The sequence below is a fragment of the Phoca vitulina genome, unplaced genomic scaffold, assembly GCF_004348235.1.
Source record: "Phoca vitulina isolate PV1807 unplaced genomic scaffold, GSC_HSeal_1.0 scaffold89, whole genome shotgun sequence".
NCBI lineage: Eukaryota > Metazoa > Chordata > Mammalia > Carnivora > Phocidae > Phoca > Phoca vitulina.
In genome coordinates this window covers 1288221-1315831 of record NW_022589792.1, presented here as the reverse complement: position 1 = coordinate 1315831, position 27611 = coordinate 1288221, and the positions used below count along the sequence as shown (strand labels likewise).

General features: G+C 54.1%; 1 protein-coding gene across 3 annotated transcripts; it reads right to left on the bottom strand.

Annotated features, from left to right (window-relative positions):
* SLC44A2 (solute carrier family 44 member 2) lies at nucleotides 1-27611 on the bottom strand. 3 transcript variants are annotated; one of them, XM_032396032.1, is made up of 22 exons: nucleotides 27489-27611; nucleotides 12947-12995; nucleotides 10892-10965; nucleotides 10684-10768; nucleotides 10099-10183; nucleotides 9798-9908; nucleotides 9659-9719; nucleotides 9424-9547; nucleotides 9209-9292; nucleotides 9005-9117; nucleotides 6492-6623; nucleotides 6295-6394; nucleotides 6117-6209; nucleotides 5852-5936; nucleotides 4990-5252; nucleotides 4810-4904; nucleotides 4025-4128; nucleotides 3845-3918; nucleotides 3686-3756; nucleotides 3369-3457; nucleotides 2161-2245; nucleotides 1-1720 (listed from the first exon to the last, which is right to left on the bottom strand). In XM_032396032.1, exons 1-22 carry the CDS (start codon nucleotides 27517-27519, stop codon nucleotides 1599-1601), a joined length of 2130 nt encoding a protein of 709 aa, XP_032251923.1. In that variant the 5' UTR covers nucleotides 27520-27611; the 3' UTR covers nucleotides 1-1598. The 3 variants fall into 3 exon arrangements, with proteins under 3 accessions (XP_032251923.1, XP_032251922.1, XP_032251924.1); XM_032396031.1 differs by lacking the exon at nucleotides 27489-27611 and adding an exon at nucleotides 13562-13761; XM_032396033.1 differs by lacking the exon at nucleotides 27489-27611 and adding an exon at nucleotides 13562-13760 and having other exon boundaries at nucleotides 1-1327.

The window sequence follows — 27611 nt, the reverse complement described above, 5'->3', positions numbered from 1 at the left end:
TCTGTACAATAGGCACTTTATTAGTGGTTGGAATGCAGTTAACACGCAAGAGTGTGCAGACAGAACGGGGGGCCTGAGGGCTGGCGGGCAGGCACAGGAGACTGGGACCCCAGGCTGGGTTTCTCCCTCTCTGGGGTGCCGCCGTGGTGCTGATGAGCAAAGACATGAAGTCAGGGGCCCGGGGATAGGGCGAAGGGGGAGCCGGGAGACCAGGTCCCCGGAGTTCAACGAATTTGGCAAAAGGATCCCTCAAAGTGAGGGGACGGGGGGGGGGCCCGGGTTTGCCCACAGCATCTGCGCCAACCCCTTCCCCTGACATCGTCCCTCGGGTGGATTCAGCTGCTTGCTCTCTCACGGAGAGAGCTGTCGGTGCTGGCAGGAGAAGGGGGGACACTGGGCCGGACGCCTCCAGCCAGCCAGCAGGTTTCCATTAAGCAGCTGTTAGCAGGCTCCTCCCTCCTGCTCTGGTCTGTCCACACCGGTCTGCTCCCCGATCCCAGCGGCCCTCCCCCGACAGACTCACTCCCTCTCCTTCCAGGACACCCCTGCCGTGGCCTCCCATGCCAGGAGCCACCCCCACCCGGCCTCGCCACTCCCACCCCAGCAGGGAGGGCACGACACAAGGCACTCCGCAGCTGGCCCCATCTCAGCCGTGGAGACAGACAGAAAAAAGCTAATAGACCCTTTAATGCATGTCCGGGTTAAAAAATAATAATAAAGAAACGCGTATGGCAGCCTGTGAGGCAGCTGTTCAGCCGTCGAGAAGGTGCTCGGTCCTGGCCAGAGCAGACACGAGTGAACGGGGGGCCTCAGGGGCCGGAGCTTGGTCATCACTCTTGCAGACACAGATGCTGCCCCATCGGAGAGGAGAACAGGAAGCATGAGGCGGCCCACAGAGGTCGGGCCCCCCTGCCTGCCAGACCTCAAGAGGCCTCACCGGACTTCTCCCCATCCGGGCCAGCGAGGGCTGGAGTGACCTATGCGTGCAGTCCTGGGGCGCCGCCTGTGAAAACTCCAACTGCCTCTTGGCATAGGGAGGAGAGGCCCCAAATCTTCCAGGTCCCTGGAATCCAGCGGTAACTGGATGGCTGGGGGGGGGGGGGTGGGGGGAGGCGGCAGTGATCGGACTTCAGGTGAGCCCAGGCGGCCAGGGGTTCTGACCCAGCTGCCGAGCACCCAGTGTGAGACTTCTGGAGAGGTGGGGGGAGAGCGGGGGGCCTTTAGGACTCAGCCAGCTTCTTGTTGGTCTTGTTCAAGAGCCTCTTGAGGTTGGGAGACATGAAGTAAGGCCTCTCGGCTGAGCCATCATTCCTCTCCAGGTCCTCCACTGTGGAGAGAGGCCCCCAAGACGGTGGCATGAGGGGAGCCCATGGGCAGCGGCCTCCGGGGACAGGGTGGGAGGATGAGGGCCACAGAGAAGGCTCAGAGGGTTAGGAAGCAAGACACACTGGGACTGGAGAGGGGCAGGCTGTGGTGGGCTCGGGAATGGGACACGTACACGCTCCCCACACTCCCCCGGCAGGGTTGCCCCGCATGCACCCCCGGTCTACAGGGAGGAAACGAGGAGGCCTGCCTGGCCCCCACGCCTCCCTCCCTCTCTACTCCTCAACTTCTGCCCGCTTCCCCTCCTCCGCACTCCCCTTCAACAGGATGTCTCTCAGCTCGGGCGACATGAAGTAGGGTCGCTCCTGAGAGCCGTCATTCCTTTCCAGGTCCTCACCTGGGCTCCCCCCAGGAACCGGCAGGGGGAAAATGGGGTGGTCAGGAAGGGAGGGAAAGAGGGAGGCAGGGAAGAACAGGGAAGCCAGCAGGCATGGAGTAGAGGAAAAGAAAAAAAAAACAAAAAAAACAGACAGATGGAGAGACCAGAGTTAGTAGCGGCCACAGACCCCCCCCCCAACAAAGCCGGAAACTCCAAAGCCGAGGGCCCAGGGGCACAGCGTTCTAGCTGCAGCCTGGACCAGGGGGCAACAGGATGGAGCAGCTCCGAGCAGAGGGAGGAGGCCGAGAAGGCATGCCAGGGCCCTCTGACGCGGAACAGCCAGTCCCCGGGGAAGCTGGGGGGCTCCTGGCCGTTGAATACATAGCCCCATCAGATGTTATGCCCAGAGGGGAGAAGGCTGCCAGGGCCTGGCAAGGTTGGGTTGAAGGGTCACTCACAGAAGCAGAGGAACAACGTGTCCACACACATGCCGTAGACACTGAAGAAGCCATGGGCAATCAGGTAGGAGCCGATGATCACCGTCTAGGCAAGGGGAGCCAAGCTGTTTCCACCCCAGCTCCTAGAGCAACTCCCACTCCCCACACCCTCCCAGGCTCGGATCCTGTCATTTCCCTGCTGACAAGCCCTCCTTAGAATAACATACTAAGTCCTGCCGTTCACTCCTTGTTTTCTTCAACCCCAGGGCCTTTGCACATGCTGTTGTCCTGACTTAGTCAAGTTTTTGTCTTCTTAGTCCTTCTGTTTTCAGTTCAAACATCAAGTCCTCAGATACCACCTCGCCAAGAAGTTGCTTCTGACATCTAGACCCCGTTTTATGCTCTCCTAGCACTGCGTGCCTGTCCTCTGAGACCTTTGGCTGGCTGCAATTTTATGCGTGTTTAGGGCGTTACAGGCATAATGCCCTCATCCCCACTAGACTGTATCTGTCCCACTTACGGCCACACCCCCCAATAATTTGGAGACTCACAGGGCCTTGGCAGGTATCTGATAAACACTTACGGATTGAAGTGAGTGGACCATGGAGAGATTAAATAACTTGCCCACACTGACTCATCTTAGAGCGAGCAAATAGAGAACTCAGATAAAAATCTAGGTCATTGGGCTCCAAGGCCTGCACTGCTCTCAGGGTGATGACATTACCCCTTCATGGCCCCACCACCTCCCTGCCCTTATCCCCACCTCCTCCCCCCTACACCAGTCTCCTCACTATTCCTGGCATAGGCCCACCTCAGGGCCTCCGTATTTGTGGATCCCTGTGCCTGGAGGTTCCCCGTATCTCCCTGAGATCTTAGATCCGACATCACTTCCAAAGTGAAGACACCTGGCCTTCCAGGCCTGCCCAGATCCTCCACCACAGGCTCTAACAGTTTAACGGTTCCCTGTAACTCTCCCTTGTGACACGGATCAGTCTGTAATCATGAGGTCTATTTGCCTCTGAAAGGTAAGGTCCTCTGGAGGGAAGCCTTTCCTGCCACCCCTCCCCCCCGGCCTGGTACACAGTAGGTGCTTACTACATGTTTGCGGACTGAATAAATCATCAATCCCCCACCTGTGATCTCCATCCACATCTGTCTAGTCAAAAGAGACCAGGAGGCCCCAGCACCTCCTTCTCCCTGGACCCCCACGCATCCCCAAAGGTCCATACCAGTATAGGGACCCAGTAATAATTGAGGGGTGGTGCTGTGTCCTGCACAATCCTGATCCGGTGGGTGAAGAAAAAGAAAGCCAGGATCCCTAAAGAGAGGGAGGAAACCAAGATGGATGAGGGTTCTGGCTAAAGGAAGCCCCCTGCCCACGACCTCAGAGAACATGACACTCGTCACAAAAGAAGGGGCAGGCCAACAGCACTGCGCAAGTCACCCCGAAACGCTTGTCACAAAAGAAGATGTGGGGGCCCAAAAGCACTTCGCAAGTCACCCCGGCAGGCTCCCACAGCCCCATGGGCTGGCCAGCAGGACTCACCCACACTACCCACGATCAGAAGTTTGCCCAACAGGAAAAGGAAGTCGGTAACTTTGTCTAGGACGGCCACTCTGCAGGGGACAGTGAGAAGCAGGCATGAAGGCGGGCTCAGGGACTAGGGGAGGAGGGAGGCAGCCCGAGGGCCATGCTTTCCCTGACCTGATGATGTTTCTCATGAGCAGGAAGAAGGCATTCCTGGCCGAGGTGCAGAAGTTGGTGCCATAGATTGCAATCTGGGGGGAGGAGGTGGAGGGAGGATCAGTCCCACTGGCTGGGAATGAGGGTTCCTTGTCCCCAGCAGGAGCTGGTGGGCTGGTTCTGCGTCCCAGGCCTCCTCACCATGATGTAGGCATTCCTGTTGAGGAATCGGATGAACTTCTCCAAGCACCAGAAGCAGCATTTGAGACAGGTCATGAGGAACTTAGCAAACTTGTTCTCGGCGGCTAAGAGAGAAGGGAGGGATGCAGAGGTGAGGGGAGACCCCTGGTAGGGATCCACCCCCCCACCTCTTCGTTACATGCACACAGTCCAGGATTCCCGGAGCCCACCTACTCAAAGAGACAGGGAGAGGAAACCTGATGCAGAACCCCCGGGGTCCTGCCCCTCACCCAAGTAGGAACCAACAGGGCCCAGGACTCTCAGCCCAGACCCCGAGGAAGGGCCCTACCATGAAGCCTTTCAACCCAGCCTCCAGGGAGGAACCAATCACAACCCACACTACTGCCCTGGCCCCGCCTCCCAGGCAGAAGCCAATCATCGCCGCCTCCTTGGCCCCACCCCAAAAATAACCAATCCCAGCCCCGCCGCTGTCAAAAAGAAACACGCCTCGGCCCCGCCCTCCTCTACACAAACAAATCTTTGCCTCTTCAGGAACCAATGGTGGCCCAGGCCTCTTGGTCCCGCTCCGCCCCCATCCCCAGAAGTAAGAACTCCACCCAATGGGCTCCCTCAGCCATTCCTCCACCTTGGGAACTAATTGCTCAAACTCCCCACTCCACCCTCCTCACCCCAAGCAGAAGCCAATCACAGTCCCATCGCCCTAACCCCGCCCCCCTTAACCAATCCCCGATCTGCCCATCAGCCCTGCCCCCCAGCAGCCAAAGCAAGCCACTCGAGGGCCGCACCTTTCAGGCGCTGATCCAAGTACTCGAGCATCACTCGGATGATCTGCACAATGGCCAGAATGAGGGCACCAAAGGCCAGGGAGCCTGTGTGGTACCTGAGGGCCAAGGGGGTGGTCAGCGGCCGCGCCAAGGCTCCTCAACCCGATCTCGCCCCCACTCCCAGGCCACCTGGAGTCCCACCTGAGCGCCCGGCCGAAGGCAGAGAAGAGTGGGAAAGCAGGGAGGTCGTCTGGCTTGTGCAGGGCCCAGTAGTAGGAGGCGAAGGCCCCAGCTAGCGTGACCTGGCCCAGGGCCAGCACAAAGTTGGCCAGCCAGAAGAACATGAAGGCATTGAAGATCTGCAGGCCCAGCAGGGCCCGATGGTAGCCCGACTCACCCCCGTAGAAGGCGAACTGGCAGTGGGCACCAGGGCACAGGCGGGATTCATTGGAGGAGGCGAAGGTCTGTGGGAGGGATGCAGAGCTGGGTCACAACACAGGGGCCGGGGGTCAGAGTGGCTTCTGGGCATCGGGTCTGGGTCAGATAGACCGTGGGGTGGGACAGGAGTCGTGGGAATCAGAGGTAACTCAAGGGACTGGGGGTTCAGGATAGGGCCTTCTAAAAGGGGTTCTAGAAGCAAGACAGGATCGTTGACTTCATGGGAGGTGGTTAGTGAGGCAGGATAAGCTACCCTGGGGATCAGGGCTGGGTCATGCATCAGGAGAGTGGCCACATGGACAAGAGTGGCAGAGATCGGTATGAAGACCACAGGGATCAGGAGAGGGGCTTGTGAATGGCAAGGAAGGGGATCTAGAGGCAAGACCTGGCTGTCACTGGGTTAAGGGAGGGGTATGGGGCAGGAAATGAAGTCAACGGGAGAAAGGTGGGTGGTTCAGTAGTCAGGGTGGGCTGGGGGCTGCCAGGTTGGATCTCTCCCCCACCCTGCTCCCCACATCCAGCACTGGGCATACAACAGGCACCGAATGTTTGCTCAATGGTCCCCAGGCAGGGATGAGAGGTTTCAGAGAGTCTGTGGGCTGCTGGGGAAACAGTCGACCCCCACCTCAGGGTTGCAGGTTTTCCCAGCAAATTGGCAGGTGCCGCCATCAAAGATCTTATAGATGGCTTCGTTGGAAGTGGACAGGAAGCTGGAGGGTCATTAAGGAACCTGAGGTTTGGGATTGGGGCCCCGGCGGCTTGTGAGAAAGGATCCATTCCCCTACCGGGTTCTGGTCTGCCCCCACCCCCCGAAGCTGCAGGTCACTTCCAGGCCAGTTTGGCCCTTAGCCAACCCCCGGGGGCAGGGATCCGGGTCTGAGGGTGGATACACAGCAGTGCTAGCCCAGTAGGCGATGCAAAGGCACAGCAGGAGGAAGGTGACCAGTGGGTACAGCAGGGAGCACATCACGTATCCCACAGCCCTGGGGAGGAGTAGAGACACAGGCATCAGGGCCCAAGCAGCCCCGGGACCACCCCAGCCCAGCCCCGGGGCACCCTGGCACCCACCTGCTGGCTTCTTTGATGAGCGCAATGGCGATGAGAATTCTCTTCCGCAGGAAGATGAGCAGCAAGATGATAATGGCCTCAAGGATGCTCAGAATGATCACTGTGGGGGGCAGAGGGGGGCCAAGTCTGCCAGCCGCCTGTCCCCACTCCCTCCCAGGCCTCACCGGGGCAGGATGGGGGGAGGGGCTGGGACTCACTGAAGGCCATCCACGTCTGCCGCAAGTGCAGATACACGCGGAGGTCTGTCTGGAAGCCAAGGTCCACCAGGGAGATGTCGGAGCCAGCCTCGCCCCGCAGTCGCACGTACTCCATGTAGCAGTGAAATATTCCTGCACAGGGGACCGACCTCAGCCCACTGGCTGCTCCCCCAATGTTGCAGAGCAGGTGGGAGCACCCCCATTTAGCAGAAGCAAGAACCAAAGCTGAGAGCGGCTGCCATTGCTTGCAACTGCCTCCGAGCCTTTGTAAAGATTGATTGATTGATTATTTGTGAGAGAGAGAGAGAGAGCGGGGGGAGGGAAAGACGCAGAGAGAGAATCCCAAGCAGACTCCCCAATGAGCACGGAGCCCGATTTGGGGCTCGATCCCAGGACCCTGAGATCATGACCTGAGCCGAAATCAAGAGTCAGATGCTTAACCGAATGAGCCACCCAGGCGCCCCGCCTCCGAGCCTTTGTTCTTGCTGTTCCCGCTGCTTAGTACTGGATTTCTCACACCCTCCTGTCTCTACTCAAATATCACTTTTTTTTTTTTTAAAGATTTTATTTACTTATTTGTCAGAGAGAGAGAGCACAAGCAGGGGGAGCTGCAGGCAGAGGGAGAGAGAGAAGCAGGGTCCCCACTGAGCAGGGAGCCTGACGCGGGACTTGATCCCAGGACCCTGGGATCATGACCTGAGCTGAAGGCAAACACCTAACCCACTGAGCCACCCAGGCATCCCTCAGAAGTCACCGTCTAAAGAGACCTTCCCAAACCACTTCTCCCATTTCGAATTACCCCCCCTCACACTCAACCTCTTGGCCCTTCTCTCTGCTTGGACCTTCTAGAGGGTTTTCTGGTTTATTATTATTATTTTTTTAAGATTTTAAGTAATCTGTACACCCAACATGGGGCTCAAACTCACGACCCCGGGATCAAGAGTCACACACTCCCCCTCGTTTATTATTTCATGTCCATCTTCCCCACACCCCCAGGACCTAGAAAACTGCCTGGGACACACAGGCACTCGATCCAGGCTTGATGCACACATGCATAAATGAGCGGCTGAATAGGTGCCAGGTTGCTCTGTGACCTGAGGCTTTCCTTCCCACCCGGTAACAATGATTCATGGGTGGGGACCAAGGATGTGGGTATTAACATCCCGTGGGGTGGCATCAGGGATTTTCAATATTCCCCTTAGTTTTTTGTAGAATAAAACTGTAAAATGCAGATAAAGTAAAAAACAAAACAAAACAAAACAGGGGTGCCTGGCTGGCTCAGTTGATAGAGTATGCGACTCTTTTTTTTTTTTTAGTATGCAACTCTTGATCTGGGTGTCATGAGTTCGAGCCCCACGCTGGGTGTAGAGATGACTTAAAAATAAAATCTTAGGGGCACCTGGGTGGTTCATTTGGTTAAGCATCTGCCTTCGGCTCAGGTCCCTGGGGTCCTGGGATCGAGCCCCGTGTCCGGCTCCCCGCTCAGCAAGAGTCGGCTTCTCCTTCTCCCTCTGTGCCCCCACCCCAGCTCATGTTCTCTCTTTCTCTCTCACTCACTCTCTCTCAAATGAATAAATAAAATCTTTTTTAAAAAATAAAATCTTAAAAACAAACAAAAACCATTTGCCTAAAACGCCAGCACCCAGCTAGAAACCATCATTAGCGTGAATATTTTAATATCTGTGTCCTCACGTTGGGCTGCCTATGAGACATCTTTCCCCCTGGAATGTTTATCTGAAGAATCAGAATGTGAAGCACTGGGTTTTGTGCATTGCCTCTGGGCTGCACGGGCCTGAGACCTACAGGGCTCTCCCCCCATCTCGTCTGTACACTTTTTCCCATTAAGCCTCCTAACTAGTAAATACTGATTAGCCCCACTTTATAGAGGAAGAAATTGAGGCATGGGGAGGTTGAGTCACCTGCCCAGGGTCACAAAGGAAGGAACTGGCAGAGTCGGCCTTTAAACCCCAGCTGCTGGGGCGCCTGGGTGGCTCAGATGGTTAAGCGTCTGCCTTCGGCTCAGGTCATGATGATCCCGGGGTCCTGGGATCGAGCCCCATATCGGGCTCCTGGCTCAGTGAGGAGCCTGCTTCTCCCTCTCTCTCTGCCTCTCTCCCTGCTCATGCTTTCTCTCTCTCTCTCTCTATCTCTGTGTCTCAAATGAATAAATAAAATCTTAAAAAATAAATAAATAAATAAACCCCAGCTGTCTGGTGCTAAAGCACACATCTTTAACCATGTAGTCTACTTGAGAATGCTTTTGGATGTAGACAAAATGCAGATCCAGGTCCCACCTGGAAGGCTATGATCTAACTCATCCTCCGTCGATAAACACGGAGGTTATTTCTAAGTGCCTACTCCCATAAACAAGGCTGAGATGCACATCTTGACAAATACGCCAAATAAAAGACAGATGGCTTAGGACAAGATTCCGGATGGCCACTGTCAGATCAGAGAGCAGAGGCATTTTGCGGGCTGTGGGGTGGGGAGGGTGCAGGGAGGGGGAGACGTACCGTAGCCCAGCACCAGAATCACCATGATGATCATCACCCAGACCATAATGCCGGCCAGGAAACGGAGCAGGACAATGAAGAGGAGGCTCATCAGCATGGCGATGACCAGGCCTCTGGGGATAAAATGGGGGCATGAGCAGACTGCACCCTCTCACCAGCCCCAGGCTACACAGACTGGGGGGGCCACTTTCCCTCCCAACTTACATAACTATCCAGTACCAGGAGACCGTGTAATCTTCAAATATCCGCATGGCCAGCTGCCGTGCCTCCAGGACCCCGTTGGCCTTCCTGGGACAAGCAGACAAGGCTCATGTTGGAGCCCCTCCCCGACTGGGTCAGCCCCAGGGGACACCCTGGCCCACCCGGGGAAAGTAGGACCCCGAAGTAGGACCCCGATGTGGGCGGGCTGCGGTCCTCACTTGGCGCCCTCCACCAGCTCTGTGATGTTCTTTCGAGAGCCGTGCCCATCCTCATAGGTCGTCTCGTTGCCCACCATGAGGACCCCCTTGTGGGCGTGGATGGCTGGGAAGCATCGCTGGGCCACTGCGTGGAGCAGGGAATGAGACCAGTCAGGCTGAGCCCCTGAAACCTCCCCCCCCCCCTCCCCCCCCCCCCCCCCCCCCCCCCCCCAAGTTTGAGGAACCCCAGACTCACAGGGTTTGCTGGGGATGAGGACAGCAGGGCAGTCACCATCCCGAAGCACTTCAGCTACACCCTAGCAAGAAAAGGGGAGAGGGGTTCATGCCCCAGGCCAGGACCCTCCACCCACCCCCCCTCCCTAGGCTCCCCTCACCTTGGTGTTCTGGAAGCCAGGCACACAGAACTGTTTGTAGTACTGAAAGTCCTGGGATTTGTAAGCGTTCAGGTAGGTGAGATAACGGTCGGGGCATTTCTCCACGCAGATCTTGGAGGGGCAGGAGGCAGGGGTTGGGTGGGATCAAGACAGACACCCGATCCCCACACAGGACAGAGGCCCCACCTCCCATTCACCGGGGAAAAGAAAGGGCTGAGAGAGAAGCTGTCCCTCGGGAAAGAAAAGGACCCGGTGATGGAAAGCAGGGGTAGCAAAGAAGATAGGGGAGCGGCCGAATTACCTGAGGGGTGGGACATTGGAATTCCAGCAGGACCAGGGGGCTGGCACACTTCACAATGTTGAAATAAAACAGGTAGGGTTTGTTCCTAGAATTGGGGAAGGGAGATGAAAACTCAAGATTTCTCAACCTCCCTATGTGTAATATCTAATGCAAACAACTCTAGTAGCAGCAACCCTATTCTAAGCTCTGCCTGGTGGCTCATCTAACCATCCCAACAGCCTCATGAGGGTGGGACTGTGATGAGCCCCATTTCAGAGATGAGGAAAAAAAGGCCCAGAGAGGTTGGGACACTCGTCCTAGCTCATACAGCCAGGGAGTGGCACAGCCTGGATTGAACTTGCTTTTAGCTCACCTGTTTAGCTCACCTAGCCTGACATCAGATCCAGGACGGTCTCCTCTCTGTCCCTCCCCTAAATCGTGAGCTCCCAGAGGACAAGACTCTTAATGTCTCATTTAGTATAGTGTCCTCAAGGCCTAGAACAGCGGCTGGGGATGGTGGGAGCCTAGAACCTTCTCCCCAGTGCTCATGAAGCCATCCTGCCCACACCTCTCCAGTCCCACCAGGCCCCAAGGAGCCAGACTCACGCATTTTTTGTGCCCTTCTGCCCGCAGAACTCGCCTCGGCTATCAGTGGGGTAGATCACCTTCCGAGGGTCCCCATGGGTCCAGGCTGTGGAGGGATCCAGGGACACTGAGGCACTGTCATTCCTCACCACCATCCCCATGTCTGCCCTAGAGGCTGTGGCTTGTCCTCCCACCTTGGAAGCCCAATCCTGTGCCCTCCTCCACTCACCTATGATGCCCACTGCCACGTAGCCCACAATGGCCAGGAGGAGGAACACACAGCAAATGATATCTGTGCAGCCCCTGGGGAACAGAGAACAGCATCAGGGTGGGAGCCTTGGGGCCCTGTGCATCACGGACCCCACCCTGCCCTGCACATACACCCACATTCATGTGTTATCTGGACACGTGTCCTTAATGGCGTGAATGCTGTACCAAAGAGCACGTACATTTCACTTTTTTTTTTTTTTTTTTTTAAAGCAAGCTCTACGCCCAACACCGGGCTGGAACTCACAACCCTGAGATCAGGGGTCATCACCTGCTCTACTGACTGAGCCAGCCAGGTGCCCCTTACATTTTGATACCTAATGCTACACTGTGTTTTGTTTTTTTTTTAAAGATTTATTTATTTATTTATTTGAGAGAGAGAGAATGAGAGACAGAGAGCATGAGAGGGAGGAGGGTCAGAGGGAGAAGCAGACTCCCTGCCGAGCAGGGAGCCCGATGCGGGACTCGATCCCGGGACTCCAGGATCATGACCTGAGCCGAAGGCAGTCGCCCAACCAACTGAGCCATGCAGGCGCCCGCTACACTGTTCTTGAAGCAGTCGGCCACAATGTTCAGCTCTCCTTTGACTGAGAGTGCCCATTTCCCCCCACCTTTAATAGCAATAGGGATTCATGTTTTTTAAAATTTAAACTATTTTATATTTTAATTTTTATTTTTTTAGATTTTATTTATTTATTTATTTGAGAGAGAGGGAGAGAGTTGAGTGAGTGAGAGAGCACAAGCTGGGGAAGAGGCAGAGAGAGAAGCCGGCTTCGCCTCAGTCATGATCCCAGGGTCCTGGGATTGAGTCCCGCACTGGGCTCTCTGCTCAATGGGGAGTCTGCTTCTCCCTCTCCCTCTGTCTACTGCTCTGCCTACTTGTGCTCTCTCTCTGTCAAATAAATAAATTAAATCTTTTTAAAAAAATTCATATTTTGGGGCACCTGGGTGGCTCAGTCAGTTAAGTATCAGACTCTTGGTTTCAGCTCAGGTCACGGTCTCAGGGTCATGGGATCGAGCCCCAAGCTGGCTCCTGGCTCAGCATGGAGTCTGCTAAGGATACTCTCTCTCCTTCTCCCTCTGCCCCTCCCCCCCCCACGTGAGCCCACATGCATGCTCACCGCGAGCGTGCTTTCTCTCTCAAATAAATAAAATCTTTTTAAAAATTTTCGTATTTCCAAATTCCCTCCAAAATATACTGAGCCACTTAGATTCAGAGCAGCCTATGTGCCAATCTTTTTAATCTTTGCTAATCTGTGATGGGGAAACTATTTGGTTCCTGTTTTAAATCTCATTCCTTTACCTTTCAGTGAGTTTGCACACTTCCCCGTAACTTCACTGTCTATGGTATTTCTTGTTCTAGAAATTCTCTCTTCCAGTCTTTTGCCTGAGTTTAAAAATTCATTTGTGGGGCACCTGGGTGGCTCAGTCAGTTAGGGGTCTGCCTTCAGCTCGGCCATGATCCCAGGGTCCTGGGATTGAGCCCCATGTTGGGCTCCCTGCTCAGTAGGGAGCCTGCTTCTCCCTCTCCCTCTGCTTGCCACACCCCTTGCTTGTGCTCGCTCTCTCTCACTCACTCTCTCTCAAATAAATAAATAAAATCTTTAAAAAATAAAAAAAAATAAATAAAAATTCATTTGTAAAGACTTTGGGGGTACCTGGGTGGCTCAGTTGGTTAAGCGTCTGCCTTCAAGCTCAGGTCATGATCTCAGGGTCCTGGGATCGAGTCCCCAGTCAGGCTCCTTGCTCAACAGGGAGCCTGCTTCTCCCTCTCCCTTTGCCCTCCGCTCCTGCTCTCTCTCTCTCACTCTCTCTCTATCTCAAATAAATAAATAAAAATCTTTTTTAAAAAAGACTCTATATTTGGGAAATTAGTTCTTTAATTGTCAAGTCGCAAATATCGATCACCAGTTTGTTGGAGAGCAGATGTGGTAAAGAAACATCTGGGGCGTAAAGAAATAGGGGTTGAGGCAGTGCTAACACAGACCCTTCTCTCCCAGGAACCCAGAGCCCTTACCTGTGGTAAATGGGTCCTTTGAAGGTAGGGTCATACTTCTGTGGTGTTCCTGAAAATCGGCAAGATTGAGCAGGGTGACCAAGAAGGGGCTGCAAGACTACCCTCCCCCAGAAGCCCCTAGGGGTATCTCTGGCCCAGAGGAAGAGTGAAGTCCATAGACCCAGTGGATTTTCTGCCTCACCCCACCTCCCGGCGACCACACCCCAGCCCCCAGTACGGGCAGGCCGAGGCAGGGGGAGCCGTGGCTGATGGAGACCAGCCCCGAGTTACCACCTGACGGCCACCCACTGCGGAGGGGGCAGGACTGGGGGCCACCTACTGAGGAAGGGGCTGGACCGGGAACTGGGAACGGGGAGCCAGGCAGGGAGGGGGGGTTCCAAGGTGGGATCTGGAGAAGGTTCCTGCAGGAGTACAGGGGAGGGGGCTTACGAAGACAAACCCTTCAGTGGAGGGGGTCTGGAGGGGGCTCTGAGAGGCAGCTCCCGAAGAGGACTAGGGTGAGGGGCTACCCGCAGAGATGGGCAATTCTGCTCCCCACTCTTGGCTCCCGGCCGGGTCTTCCCGCTGCCCCCTCCAAGTGGCCAGGCCCGGGGGCGGGCGGGGGGCGCTGCCTACCGTGCTTCCCGTAGTAATGCTGCCGCTCGCCCCCCATCCCCGCGGGCGCCCAGCCCCGGCGGCCGGCTGCCTGCTCCGAGCCCCCTCGGTGCTGGATCTGGAAGCGCGGGCGTCCCGTGGGAGGGACGGCTGGACCGACGGGCGGCGGCTCCTCCCAGCCCGGGGCCAGGCGGGGCGGCCCAAACCGGTCTGACCGGCCCTAGCTGAGCTGCAGCCTCGGGACGGACTGGCCGACGGATGGACGGAGGGGGGAGGGCCGCGCGGGGCGGCAGCTGCTCCCGCCGCTCACCCGCCACCCGATTTAGCCCTCTCCGCCCCCCCCCGCCCAGCCCCCACCCGGGCAACTGCGGCTTCACCCCGCGGCCTCGGCATACGTCCCAACCAGGCGACGCCGCCTACAACCCCTCTCACCCCGGGAAGGGCGCCTCATGTTGCCCCATTCTCCAGGTATGGAAACTGAGGCGCGCAGGGAGGTAACTCTAGATATAGGCGCCGCAAAACAGGCAGATGGCTGAACCCAAACTCCCAAATACAGAGTATTTGCGCTGAAAACTCTCAAGCCAGTGGACGCGTTTTATTTCGGTCTGCATTTTTTTTTTTTTTTTAATGAAATGCCAACAGTGAAACATTGGGAGACTCCGTATAAAGACCCACATCGCTATTCTCTTGAAGACTGGCAAAATGGGACTGGCAGCCCAGATGCCCCATCCCTGCCTGGCACTGCCCTCGGTGGCCCCCAAGGCTAGACAGCCGAGCTCACCACCCCTTCACACATCCCAACCGTGAATCCTGAAGCCATTGTTTTGTAGAACAAGGATTTATGGAGCACCTACCCGGTGCTGGCCCCGGGCTGGGCACTAAGTACGGTGGCAAACGAGAGACCCAATTTTGTGGGTCTGTTCTCGTGGAGCTGACATCCTAAATGCATGGCCTAGATTCAAATGCTCCCTCGGCCCCATCCAAGCCAGAGGACAATTCAGCCAGTGTCTTGCCTGCCCTGAGCCCCCTCAACTGTGAAATGGGGCTAAAGTGTCAAACCAAAACTGGTCACAGACCAATCACAGGATACCAGGAGGCATACAGTTGGCTTGGCAATTTATGGCCGGCACGGATACACTGCAGTGAGTGTAGGGGTGCTTCACGGATGTGGGGGCACAGGCATGCAGGGGCCACGGCTGGTGTGGAGGCATACAGCCCGCAAAGAGGGTGTTTAATCAGTGTGGGGGTACACAGCAGGGGTGGGGGCGTATATAGCTGGGGCAAGGTGTACAGTCAGCTGGCTATACTCCCCCCCCTTCCTGTATTCCCCCACACCAGCCATCGGCTCCCCGAGCCAACTGTATGTTCCCTCGATCATGTGCCTGTTCGCACTGCACCGCCCCCAACAGCTCTTTGAGGCGAGCTGTATACTTCATAGTGTAGTCGATTACGTAGTTGGAGCCGTGGCATGATCAGCAGGAATATATATTCAGTGCGAAGCGTACAGTCAGCGATGGGGTTCTACAGGGTGGTCATATACACCTGGTGCTCAGTAAGCTGCTACCTCAGAGTCAAGCATCCCCTGGCAGGGCTCTGGTCACTAAGTCAGCTTATCCCTAGAGGAATGCACCTCCCCCAAGGGGCCTCCAGCTGTGGAAGCCCCACCTGACCCCTAGCCCACAGGCTTTAGCAAACAGGGGAGGTTCAAGGCTCCAAGCCATGCCCTTGGGTGACCAGGCCTCCCAAAGAAACCCTGTGGTTCCCGTGGTCTCTGCCAACCCCAAGGCTGGCTGGTCCCACCCACCCAGTCCAAGCAGTGGACAAAAAAAGCGGGCCCGGCACAGGCTGCGGCCTCTTCCCAACTACACTAGGTCCCTTGGGGACACTCCCGCAGAGCCCGGACTTCAGCCACCAGCTCCACCCTGACGATCCCCCAACGTTGGTCCCCTGAGCTGCACATCCCTGTGACACCCGTCTCCTGGAGGCTTCATGGGTGTCTCATACTCAGCACAGCTACATCCAAGCCCCTGATGGGTCCCCAACCTGCCCCGGCTCAGAAAAGGCAGCTTCCAGCTCAGAAAAGGCAGCTTCGTCTTCCCAAGTGCCCAGACCAGAAACCGGAGACACCTCGCTTTACTTCACGCCATCTCTGCCTTCAGAATCTATCCAGAATCCAAGCACTTCTCACCCCCACCCTTGTCACACAGCTGTGGTTTCCTGCCTGGACCAGTGCAGGCAGCTCCACCCTGCTCTAGCTCCCACCCTCCCCCTCCCCTCACTGTCTGTTCCTTCCGTGGCAGCCCGAGAAGCCTGTGAACACCTCTGCCCAGAACCTTCCATGGCTCCCGCCTCCCTTGGAGGAAAAACCCAACTCTTCACCATGACCTTTAAGGCCCCCTACGCTCTGCCAGGTCTCCTCCCTCTCTCCCCTTCACTTGGTTCACCTTCACTGGCCTCATTAACTATACCACAAACTCACGCGTGGTCTCACCCCAGGACCTTTGCACTGGCTGTTCCCTCTACCTCGAAATCTCTTCCCAGAGATGTCCATGTGGCTCCACTTCATTCAGGCCTCTGTTCAATCATCCCCTCCTCAGCGAGGCTTTCTCTGACCATCCTATCCAAAACAGCATCCCTTTCACCTCTACCCCATCACCCTATTTTATTTTGTTTTTTTTTTTATCACCACCTGACACATCACACATTTACATACTGCTTGTTTATTGTCTGCCCCCTTGCCTGTTCCCAGCACAAGGGCAGGGATTTATGTCTGTTCTGTTCACAACTGTTTCCGGGGCCCAAAATAGCACCCGGCACTTGGTGTTTGTTGAATGAATAAACACAGTACACAAACCATTTATAGATAGCTAAGACTGGGGGCGCCTGGGTGGCTCAGCCAGTTAAGTGTCCAACTCTTGATTTCAGCTCAGGCCATGATCTCAGAGTCCTGAGATCAAGCCCCCTGTGGGCTCTGCGCAGCTTGGAGTCTGCTTGGGATATTCTCTCTCCCCCTGCTCCCCACCTCCCTCCCCGGCCCCTGTACCCAGCTTGAGTGTGTGTGTTCTCTCCCTCTCTTTCACATAAATAAATAATACCTTTTTAAAAAGATAGCTAAGGGGTGCCTGGGTGGCTCAGATGGTTAAGTGTCTGCCTTCGGCTTAGGTCATGATCTCAGGGTCCTGGGATCGAGCCCTCCCTCTCCCTCTACTGTTCCCCCTGCTTGTGCTCTCTTGCTCTCTCTGTCAAATAAATAAATAAAATCTTAAAAAAAAAAAGATAGCTAAGACTGAAAGTAAAAACATAGCTTAGAGTTTTCCAGGTGCATGTATTTAAAAAATTAATTTGTGAATTCCATATGTAAAGAATTTAATACATGATAAATGTGGAATTTTCACTGGGCAGGGAAAGGATAAATCAACCTGTCAGTAGCCTTGATTGCATTAGGAAAGAAAAAAAGTTAACTTCACCCCCAACCCATAGCAAAATAAATTCCACACGCATTAATCATGCAAAATAGATAAAAACTCAGAACTATTATGAGTATGAAGGGAAAACACAGGAACATATTTCCACCATCGGATAGGAGGCAAGACCGGTAAGGGTGGAGAAGAGATAAGGGAGCACCGGAAGTTTCTTGTGTCCCCTGAATGGCAGCCAGACTGGCAAAGGGGAAGCAACCATATAAGAATGGCTGGTGCTGGGGCCCCTGGGTGGCTCAGTTGGTTAAGAGTCTGCCTTCGGCTCAGGTCATGATCCCAGGGTCCTGGGATCGAGCAGAGGCGCCCCCCCCTCTCCGTGCTCAGCAGGGAGTCTGCTTCTCCCTTTCCCTCTGCTCCTCCCCCTATTCATGCTCAAGTTCTCTCTCCCTGTCTCTCACTCTCAAATAAATAAACAAAATCTTAAAAGAAAAAAAAAAAAAGGTGCCTGGTGCTGACTGAGGAGTATCTTTCAGACTCTAGCTCTGTCCTCATTATACTGAAGGTCCTATCATCAACCCATTTTACAGTGGAGGAAACCAAGGCTCAGGGACGGGAAGTGGCTTGCCCAGCCACCTAGCAACAAGTAGAAGGTCCCTACTCCAGGTTTGATGGGTGAGTGGAAGCCACTGAGAGTCTCTGAGCAGGAGCATGACCTGGCCAGGCCGGGGAGGGGAAGACACAGAGAGAGGTTTCAGCTCTCAGAGAAATTGGTGGCTATGGATGGGACAGCGGGGCCATGACCTTGCTGCATGAACCTGAGTTGTCCCTCTGTAAGATGGAACTAAAGACACAGGGCAGCGCCTGCCAGAGGCTTGGTATTGGTATTAGTATCTCTCAAGAAATACCAGCGAGAGGGACGCCTGGGTGGCTCAGTGCGTTAAGCATCTGCCTTCGGTTCAGGTCATGATCCCAGGGTCCTGGGATCGAGTCCCGCATCAGGCTTCTCGCTCTGCCTGCCACTCTCCCCGCTTGTGCTCTCTCCCTCTCTCTCTCTGACAATTAAATAAATAAAATCTTAAAAAAAAAAAAAAAGAACTTAAAAAAAAAAAAAGAAAGAAATACCAGAAGAAACATTGGTACAGCCATCTGATGGGTTCCAGTAGCTCTCATTAACTTTAGCGGGGTGGGGTTGGGGGGGCAGGTTGAATACTCCTGGATTCTATCACTGAGCCCGATCCAAACCTGTAGGGTGAGAACTTGCTGAATCTTTGCAACAATACCGCAAGCTAATAACAGTACAGATGCCCGGATGCCTCCATTTCACTGCCCTTTACCAATGCCAGGCACTTTTCCAGAACGTCACATGGTTTCCCTGGGTTCCTCCTTACAGCAACCTTGGGAGATGGATCCCATCCTTACCTCCATTTGAGGGACGCAGACCCGGGGGCCCCCAGCGAACCATGTACCCATGGTGAGCAGCAGAGCAGGGCGACCCAGCTCGGGAGTGAGCATCCAGATGAGTTGCCTGGGGCTGCTGCAGCAAATGGCCACCCACTTGGTGGCTTCCAACAACACCAACTTGTGGCGCCGGGATGGCTCAGTCGGTTAAGGTCTGACTCTTGGTTTCAGCTCAGGTCATGATCTCAGGGTCATGAGATGGAGCCCCATGTGCTCAGTGGGCTCTGTGCTCAGTGGGGAATCTGCTTGAGATTCTCTTCCTCTTCCCCTACCCCCCCCCCCCCCCCCCCCCCCCCCCCCCCGCTCATGCTCTCTGTCTCTCTCTCAAATAAAGAAACCTTAAAAAAAAAACCCACACAGACTTATTATCTTATGGTTCTAGAGGTCAGACATCCAAAGTGCATCCCACTAGGCTAAAATCAAGGCGCTGGCAGGGCTGTGTTCCTTCTGCGGGTTCTCGGTGAGAATCTGTTTCCTTACCCATTCCGGCTTTTAGAGGCTGCCTGCACACCCACATTCCTTGGCTTGTGGCCCCTTCCTCTGCCCATCCAGCCCACATCCACGGACACTGCCATATCTCCTTCTCTGACTCCCTACTGCCTCCCTCTTCCCTTTATAAGGGCCCTTGTCCTTGGATCCACCTGGATAAGCCAGGATAATCTCCCCATCATAAGATCCTACATTTATGTATGTATGTATGTATGTATGCATTAAAGATCTTATTTATTTATTTGTCAGAGAGAGCACAAGCAGGGGGAGCGGCGGGCAGAGAGAGAAGCAGGCTCCCTGCTGAGACTTGATCCCAGACCCCGGGATCATGACCTGAGCCGAAGGCAGATGCTCAACCGACTGAGTCACCCAGGCGCCCCATAAGATCCTACATTTAATCTCAGCTGCAAATTTCCTTTTGTCCTGTCAGCTAACATAGTCACAGGTTCCAGGAGTTAGGACATGGACATGGACATCTTGGGGTGGGGGGGGAGGCATCACTCTCCCTATCACGCTGCGTAACCAGGGGTTGAGAAATTGTAATGGGACGGCGGGGGGTGGGGGCTTGAGGGGGTGGGTATGGGGGAGGAATCCACCCACTCCATTTCCAGATGACCCAGAACTAAGAATGGTCTTTACATTTTTAAAGGGCTGAAAAACATCAAAAGGGGAAGACTAGTTTGCCATGTGAAAATTACATGAAATTCAAATGTCAGCGGCCATAAGTCCATTTTTCTTGGTACACAGCCATGCTGGTTCCTTTTCATGTTGTTTGCGGCTGCTTTCAGGCTATGGCAGTGGAGTTGGGAAGCCGAGATAGACCGTACGTGGCCTGCAGAGCTGAAAATGTTTACTCTCTGTTTCTTTGCAGAAACAGTTTGCCGCCCCCGGTCTTGAGGCCACAAACCAAGTGTTGAGCCCCATTCTGTGCCAGCAGGTTTCACATGCTCTCTTTGTTTTTTTGTGGGTTTTTTTATTTTGTTTTTTTAAAAGATTTTATTTAATTATTTGACAGAGAGAGAGAGACAGTGAGAGAGGGAACACAAGCAGGGGGAGTGGGAGAGGGAGAAGCAGGCTTCCTGTCAAGCAGAGACCCCAATGTGGGGCTCGATCCCAGGACCCTGGGATCATGACCTGAGCCAAAGGCAGACACTTAACAACTGAGCCACCCAGGCGCCCCTGTGGGTTTTTTTTTAAAGATTTTATTTATTTATTTGAAAGAGAGAGAGGGCACGAGTGGGGGTGGACAGCAGAGGGAGAGGGACAAGCAGACTCAGGGCTCGATCCCAGGACCCTGAGATCATGACCTGAGCCAAAGGCAGATGATTAACGCACTGAGCCACCCAGGTGCACCCACATGCACTCTCTGTAACAACCAGGAGTGGTATTATTGCCCTCAAAAGGGCTGGGGGCATGGACATGCCCTTTCCCTCTCCAGGCTGCTATTTTCCTGTCTGGAGAGTGGAATTAATACTTAACATTTGCTTCGTGGGTGTTAGGATTCAATGCTCAAATAGCACTTAGCACAGGTCTGGAATTCAACAAACACTAGCCAGGGGCGTGGTCCCATTTGACAGAGAGGGCAGAATGACGCCACATGCTCAGACCACGTAGCTGGTGAGGGATGGAGCTGTGTGAATCAAACCAAGGCCCCCCTGGCTCCAACCCAGGCCTTTTCCTTGGCAGATACTGAGAGAGGCAGAACTAAAGATGGGCTAGCGGGGGGAGCAGGTGGGGGAAAGCTAGGCCAATAGACCAGGCTGGGTGGGGGAGGCGGCCCTTGCTAAAGGCCGTCCCAGCCGGTGCAGTGGGTGTAGAAGATAAGGAGACCGATCCAGGCTGCTGAGGCCCAGTGCTGGTGCCTGGCATCAAGTGCCACCCAGCCCCCACGGCCTCCAGATAGCGGCCAAGTCCCCAAGGCTTACGGCGGCCCAGGGCCTCACCCATGCAGCCGGGCCAGCTCACCCCTGCCTTCCCAGAAGTCTGTGCCTAGGGAACGGGATCCCAGCCACCCACATGAGTCCCTTTGACAAAGAGTTTGGGGATAGCGTCCGGGTAGGAAAGCCAAGTGTGACATTCCTCGTCACAATGCTAAGAGCAAAAGATAGAGCTCCTACTATGTGCCGGGCCTGCGCTGGGCACCAAACCAGACATTTATTTCTAGAAGCTCATGTCATCCTCACAAGGTTCTGAGAGTATAGGGCCAAATACAGAAACCAAGGCCCAAGGATGCTTCATGACTTGCCCCAAATCGCACAGCCGGTAGGAGCTGGGATTGGAACTCTGCTCCTGACAACCATGCTCTTGAACTCTATGCTCCGTGATGACCCCCACCCACTGGGCATTTACCATGGACCAAGCTTGGCAAAGTGCCGTACCTGCATCAGTTCACTGAACCCTGGAGGCAGCCCCAAGAAGGAGCCAATACTGTTGTTCACCCCATTGTATGGATGGAGAAACCAAGGCTCTGGTATATGAAAGGTTCAGGGACACAAAAGGTACAGGTGGTCAAGGGCGAGGAAGAATGCAGCTGGACTGCAGCAGAGGCGATGCCGGGTTCTAGAACCTGGGTGAGAGTCAGAACTCCGTGGTGAGCTTTTCTGTAGATGTGCTTGTTTACTTAGCAACTCGGTGCCAGGTGATTCAGGCGTCTGGATAAGCGCTATCACCTCTGTCCTGGTCTCCCGGCTTCTGCCATTGCACCTCATAGCGGCCAGAGGGCGCCTGTGAGCACCTGAGTCAGGCCAGTTCCCTCTGCTCAGAACTCTCAATGGCTCCCATCTGTCTCAGTACAAAAGCCCACGTGCACAGGCCGTACCCTCTGCCTGAAATATTCTACACGGCTCCCTCCCTCCTGCTCCCGTCACCTTAGGATGGTCTTAAAATTTTCAACTCTGCCTCCGGGCCCTGCAGATGACTCCCACCCCTCTTTCCTGCATTATTTTTCTCCTGAGCCCTTCTCTGCCATTCTAAGAATGTCCCTCATTTATCTTAATACCTTGTCTGTTTCCCTTTCCAGAAAGTCAGCTACCCCACTACAACACCTGCTGTGTCTCTGGGGTCTAGAACACAACCTGGCCCACGGTACCCGCACAGTAACTGTTTGAAGGGAAGTTATGAATGAACTCGTTTTTAGTAAGTAACCTCTATGCTTATCAGGGTAACAAACTTCAACCAGAACAAGCCTGCAGACCAAAAAAATCACTCTCCCTCTCACCATTGGCCCAAAGCCCAACTTCCTCTGCCTGGTTTCCCTTTCCTCCTTCTAGACTGTGTCTAAGTACACATGCATAAGCAAACTTGTAGCTCTTTACCACCCCCCCACCCCCTGTTTTGTTACACACACTGTTCCCAACTTTGCTATTTCGCATGCTAACATAATCGGTCCTTGTTTCCCATCAGGGAAGTTCCTTAGACCTACGTCAACTATTTTACAAGGCAACATAGTATCCCACTCTGGGAACAGTACCATTTTTCATTAAACCAGCCTGAGGAACTTTTAAAAATACTGCCCGGAAGCCACACATACACACAGAAATTAATAGGCTAAGCTCGTGCAAACGACTTCGTGGTCATGTTACCTCTGGGATGAGGACAGTTGGCCGAGGGTATGTAAAGGGCTCTTTTCCTTGGAAGGCTAAAATTTTCCGTGTGGTTGAGGGCTTATTTTTAATTTTCAGCACCCCTCTGCCCCCAGAGAGAGAACATACTAATTTTATTATATAAGAGATTAAAATCATATGTAAAAACAACTCCCCCGGGACACCTGGGTGGCTCAGTCAGTTAAGCATCTGCTTTCGGTTCAGGTCATGGTCCCAAGGTCCCGGGATCGAGTCCTGCATCGGGCTCCCTGCTCAGCAGGGTGTCTGCTTCTCCCTCTCTCCCTCTGCCTCTGCTCGTGCTCGCTTGCTCTTTCTGTCAAATATAATCTTAAAAAAATTTAAAATAAAAACAAAAACAACTGTCCCTCTGGGGATTGACTGGGGAGGAGCACAAGAGAACTTTCTGGGGTAATGGGAAGGTCCTTACTTAAGCTCTGCAAATTTTCTTCTGTTAAAGGACACATATTTAAGATTTTAAGCTTTGTGGTTCACATATCATCTCGGTCACATATTCCTTTTAATTTTTTTTAACAACAACTTATAAACAATGGAGCCATTCTTAGTCTATCGGCTTTACAAAAACAGGCCTCAGCACAACAATGAGAATATACTTAGCACTATTTTTTTTTTAAAGATTTTATTTATTTATTTGACAGAGACACAGCGAGAGAGGGAACACAAGCAGGGGGAGCGGGGGGAGGGAGAAGCAGGCTTCCCGCCAAACAGGGAGCCCGATGTGGGGCTCGATCCCAGGACCCTGGGATCATGACCTGAGCCGAAGGCAGCCACTTAACGACTGAGCCACCCAGGCGCCCCAGCACTATTTTTTTTTAAGTAGGCTCCATCCAGCATGGAGCCCAACACAGGGCTTGAATTCAGGTGACCCTGAGATTCTGACCTGAGCTGAAATCAAGAGTCAGAAGCTTAAATGACTGAGCCACCCAGGCACCCCTATACTTAACACTATTGAAACATACAACTTTACAAATGATTAAGATGGTAATCATTAGGGGCACCTGGGTGGCTCAGTCATTAAGGGTCTGCCTTCAGCTGAGGTCATGATCCCGGGGTCCTGGGATCGCCCCGCTTCCGGCTCCCTGCTCAGCGTGAAGTCTGCTTCTCCCTCTCCCACTCCCCCTGCTTGTGTTCCCTCTCTCGCTATGTCTCTGTCAAATAAATAAATAAAATCTTAAAAAAAAAAAGATGGTACGTTTTATGTGATGTTTCTCACCACAGAATAATTAAACCTAAAATAACAATACTGATTGGCCCCTCCCTGGACATGAGGGGCTTTTGGGGGGCTGTTAATATTTTTGTTCCCCCCAAACAAAATCTGGGTGCTGATTCCACGGGTGTGTTCACCTTGAGAAAATCTCTGGACCCTCATACAGTTAGGATGTTTCCTTTTATGTATGAATTGTCTGCTTCAATAAAAAGCTTAAAACATTCCCCTTGATTGGTTAAACATAAGACTGGTTCAATATAAGACGGTCCATCCACAAATGCACTATTTTATGCAACTGTCAGAAAACACTGAGGAGGGGCGCCTGGGTGGCTCAGTCGTTAAGCGTCTGCCTTCAGCTCGGGTCATGATCCCAGGGTCCTGGGATCGAGCCCCGCATCGGGCTCCCTGCTCGGCGGGAAGCCTGCTTCTCCCTCTCCCACTCCCCCTGCTTGTGTTCCCTCTCTCGCTGTGTCTCTCTCTGTCAAATAAATAAAATCTTTAAAAAAAAAGAAAACACTGAGGAAACTTACCAGGCGCTGACATGAGAAATATCTCCAAGACATATTAACAAAGAAAGCAACCAAAAACAAAAAAACAAACAAAGAAAGCAACATGTGAAACAAACACCTTTTCATTCACAAATGTCTGTTGAATACCTACTAGGTGACAGGTGCCGTGAATATACCTTCAGACACACAGACACACAATCCTGCCTCGTGGAATTAGCACGCTAGAGATTTGCTGATATTTTTGTAAAAGGAAAAAAAAAACCCAGCCACTAGATAAAATATATGTATATAATCGCACGTAAAGTTCTAAGGCCCAGACTCCATTTGGAAGAAAGCACAAGATGCTGGAACAGTGATGCATGCCAAGAAGGGTGTGTCACACTGGGAGAGGGAGCAAGAGGGAGATTCTCCATGATAAAGCTACACCATCTTTTTATCTTTTGTATTTCGAAACATATGAATACTTTTGAAGTACAACTTTTGGAAAGAAATAAACAACAACAACAACAACAACAAAAACCCAACTTTCAATTAATAAGTAAATATCCCCTCCCAACAATATTTTTTTTAAAAATCAGATGCCAGATCCCCACGGTCACCTGAGTTGGACTCTAGCAAACGGGGCCAGGGAATCTGCTTTTTAAACAAGCACCATTACTGTTGTCTCACCTACCACTGCACCCCACCCTCCTGACGGAGTCTATTGTCTTGGGTTCTAGAATCTTTTTCCATGATCATGCCAAGGGTGGACGGGAAGGATGGCAGTACACATTGCTGTCATCCAACAGGGCCAGGAGCCATTTCTCTGGTCTGCTCCATGCTGCTGCCTCCTCTTGATGTGGTGTCTGCTGAGGAGGGAGCTTCCTGCCCTGCCCAGGCCAGCCAAGTCTATGCCTTGACAGAGGGCTGCTTTTCCATCAGCTCATGGAAAATCCATGTCCCTAGGATTAGGGGCCCCAGAGGCCTCTTGAGCAGGTAGAGCCTACCAGCCACTGTGCAAAATGCTGCCCCCCAGTGAGCGTGGTCTGCCCAGCCCTGCAGACAAGGATCCAGAGTCTAAGAGATGTCACCAATTCTCCCATGGCCACATAACTCCTAAGTGTCAGAACCAGGATTTGAACCTGGGTCTGTCTGCCGTCATCCCCCCCCGCAAATTCATGGTAACTGATGGATGGGAAGGCATTGGGATACAAGGGATATGTGAGCATTGGGATTTGTGTGCAACTCTTGAAACACCATTCCCAAAGGAAAGCTCCTCATTATCTGGCAGGGACTCCGTGTGGCAGCCTGAGGGCCCAAGATTTTTGGTTCTGATAAGAATGGACTATTTACAAACTAAGTGAGATCTGCCCCCCCTCCCCCCCTTCAAGGAGTCAAGCCAGGTGGCCCCTCTAGAGGAGCTGATGATGGCCTGGATATAAGACCTAGCTGAAGTCTCTACCTCAGGCTTCCTTGTGCCTTAGAGAAAAATAATTAAGTAGCTGTATGGTTTGTTTGCTGTTCCTTCTGCCTAGAACACGCTTCTCCCAAATCTTCCAGCAGCCACTGGCTCTAACTCCAGCCCTTGGTCACCTAAAATAATCCCAGATGATTCTCCCACACACATGCTGTCCTGTTTAATGCTCCACAACACTTGTAACAACCTAAAATCATATATTTATTCAAAGATTTTTCTGCTTTGTTCACTGCTGTGTTCTCAGTGTCTGGACCCTGCCTGTAAGAAGCTCAATAAATACTTGTTGATGGAATGGGCTTCTGGCACCCAGCACAGCCTCTGTTGGGCACAGAGGTCCCCTGTCTAGAGTGTGGGTCTGGCAGGGCCTGAGAGGGTTTGCTTGGGCCCATCCAAGGCTGGCTCCCTTTGGCTAAATTCAAGGCTTGGTGAATCACATCACTGTCCACTCTGCCATCCCCCGCCCCCAGCCCTGCCTTACAGAGACCCAAGATCCCTCAGGTGCTTCCCACAGGAAGGCAGGGCCTGGCCAGGACTCCAGGTTGAGATTCCCAGATCAGAGACAGCCAGCCACACCCAAGGGATGCACAGCACCCACAGACTCAGGGTCTGAGGCTTGAACCCAAAACCAAAAGCAAGGAGGCCCCTGGAGGTTGGGCCTGCAGCTTCAGGCAAGGAGAGGAGTGGCTGGGCGGTGGCCAGGTTCCTGTGTTTCCCTCTAGGCTGGGCTGGGCAGGGAGGGTCCTAGCCTCCCCCATCTATCTGTCTCTGCAACCTGCTGAGGCCACAGTCCCTGGTGGCGGCAGCCAGGAGGGAGGCACATCTCTTGTCAGCTTGTTTTTGTTGATTATTTTTGAGCGGTTTCCTGCCCCCTCCCCAAAGCTTTCTGTCTCATAGTTTCCAGGAAGTTCCTGTCACACGAGGAGGGGCAGCGGCGCCCCTTCGCCCCAGGGGAGTGCTACGTGGGCCATGTGCCCAGCTCAGCCCTGGGACCCAAAATGGAGAAGAGAAAAGAGAAACTGAGGATGGCACTCCCCTCCGTGGGAACCCAGGGGAGGGAGGCACTGCAGGGCGTGGGTAGGGAGGAGCCTCATCTTGGCCCCAACCCCTGGGCACGCAGGCGAAGGCCACCCTCAGAGGTTCGCGGAAGGGGGGTCCGCGTCGCAGGGACCTCGCGAAACGGTAGCGGGCACCCCCAGTCCCTTGCACACGGCCAGGAAAGTTTCTCAATGGTTTCCTGCTTCTTTCCTGCCACCTCAGCGAGGGCGCCCTTCTTTCCGTCCTTCCAGGCCGCTGGCAAGAACTGATGGGCTTCCACCCCCCCCAGCAATCGGTCTGTCCAGGCTTGCCTCAGTTTCCCCATCTCGCCAGAAGCCCGGGACGGCTACTTCTCGGGGGATGCGGGCAGGAGAAAGAAGTGGACTAAGGCAACCAGAAGAGGAGGGGGGTTGGGGAAAGTCGGGGCCCTATCCCTTTTCCCGAGCCCCGGTTGCCAAGCCTCCCCTCCCCCGCCTGGCATCTGAGCCGCCCAGATAACCGGACCTCCCCGGGCGGAGCATGCGCCGTGCGTCCCGGCCCATCAGCCGGATGGGGTGCGGGGGCTCCCGGGAGAGGGGACGCGGGGCGACCCGGCGGGAGCAGGGGGGCGTGGGCTCCGCGCCGAGCGGAATGCTGGGCCGGGAAGCAGGAGAGGGCCCCCAGCTGCAGCGCGGGTGTTTATGATCTCGGAGGTACCCCTCCCCCAAGGCCCCCCAACTCAGCGGAGGCGACCGCGGGCCCGAGGCGGCTCCTACCGTAGGCTCCGTCCTTGCGCTCGTCCTCCATGGCCGCGTCGGGCGGGGAGGGGAGTCCGAGCCGGAGCGACCCCAGCCCGCGCGGGCGGGAGGCTCCGCGGGCTGCAGCGCCCCGCCCCGGGC

What these genes read in the sequence shown, in the direction of transcription:
- SLC44A2 (XM_032396031.1), bottom strand. Translation starts at nt 13,598, where the DNA reads ATGGGGGGCGAGCGGCAGCATTACTACGGGAAGCACG. An exon ending in CTCATCAAAGAAGCCAGCAG is followed by an intron (nt 6,210 to 6,294) that starts GTGGGTGCCAGG and finishes ACTCCTCCCCAG; the next exon opens with GGCTGTGGGATACGTGATGT. An exon ending in GGAAAACCTGCAACCCTGAG is followed by an intron (nt 5,253 to 5,851) that starts GTGGGGGTCGAC and finishes TCCCTCCCACAG; the next exon opens with ACCTTCGCCTCCTCCAATGA.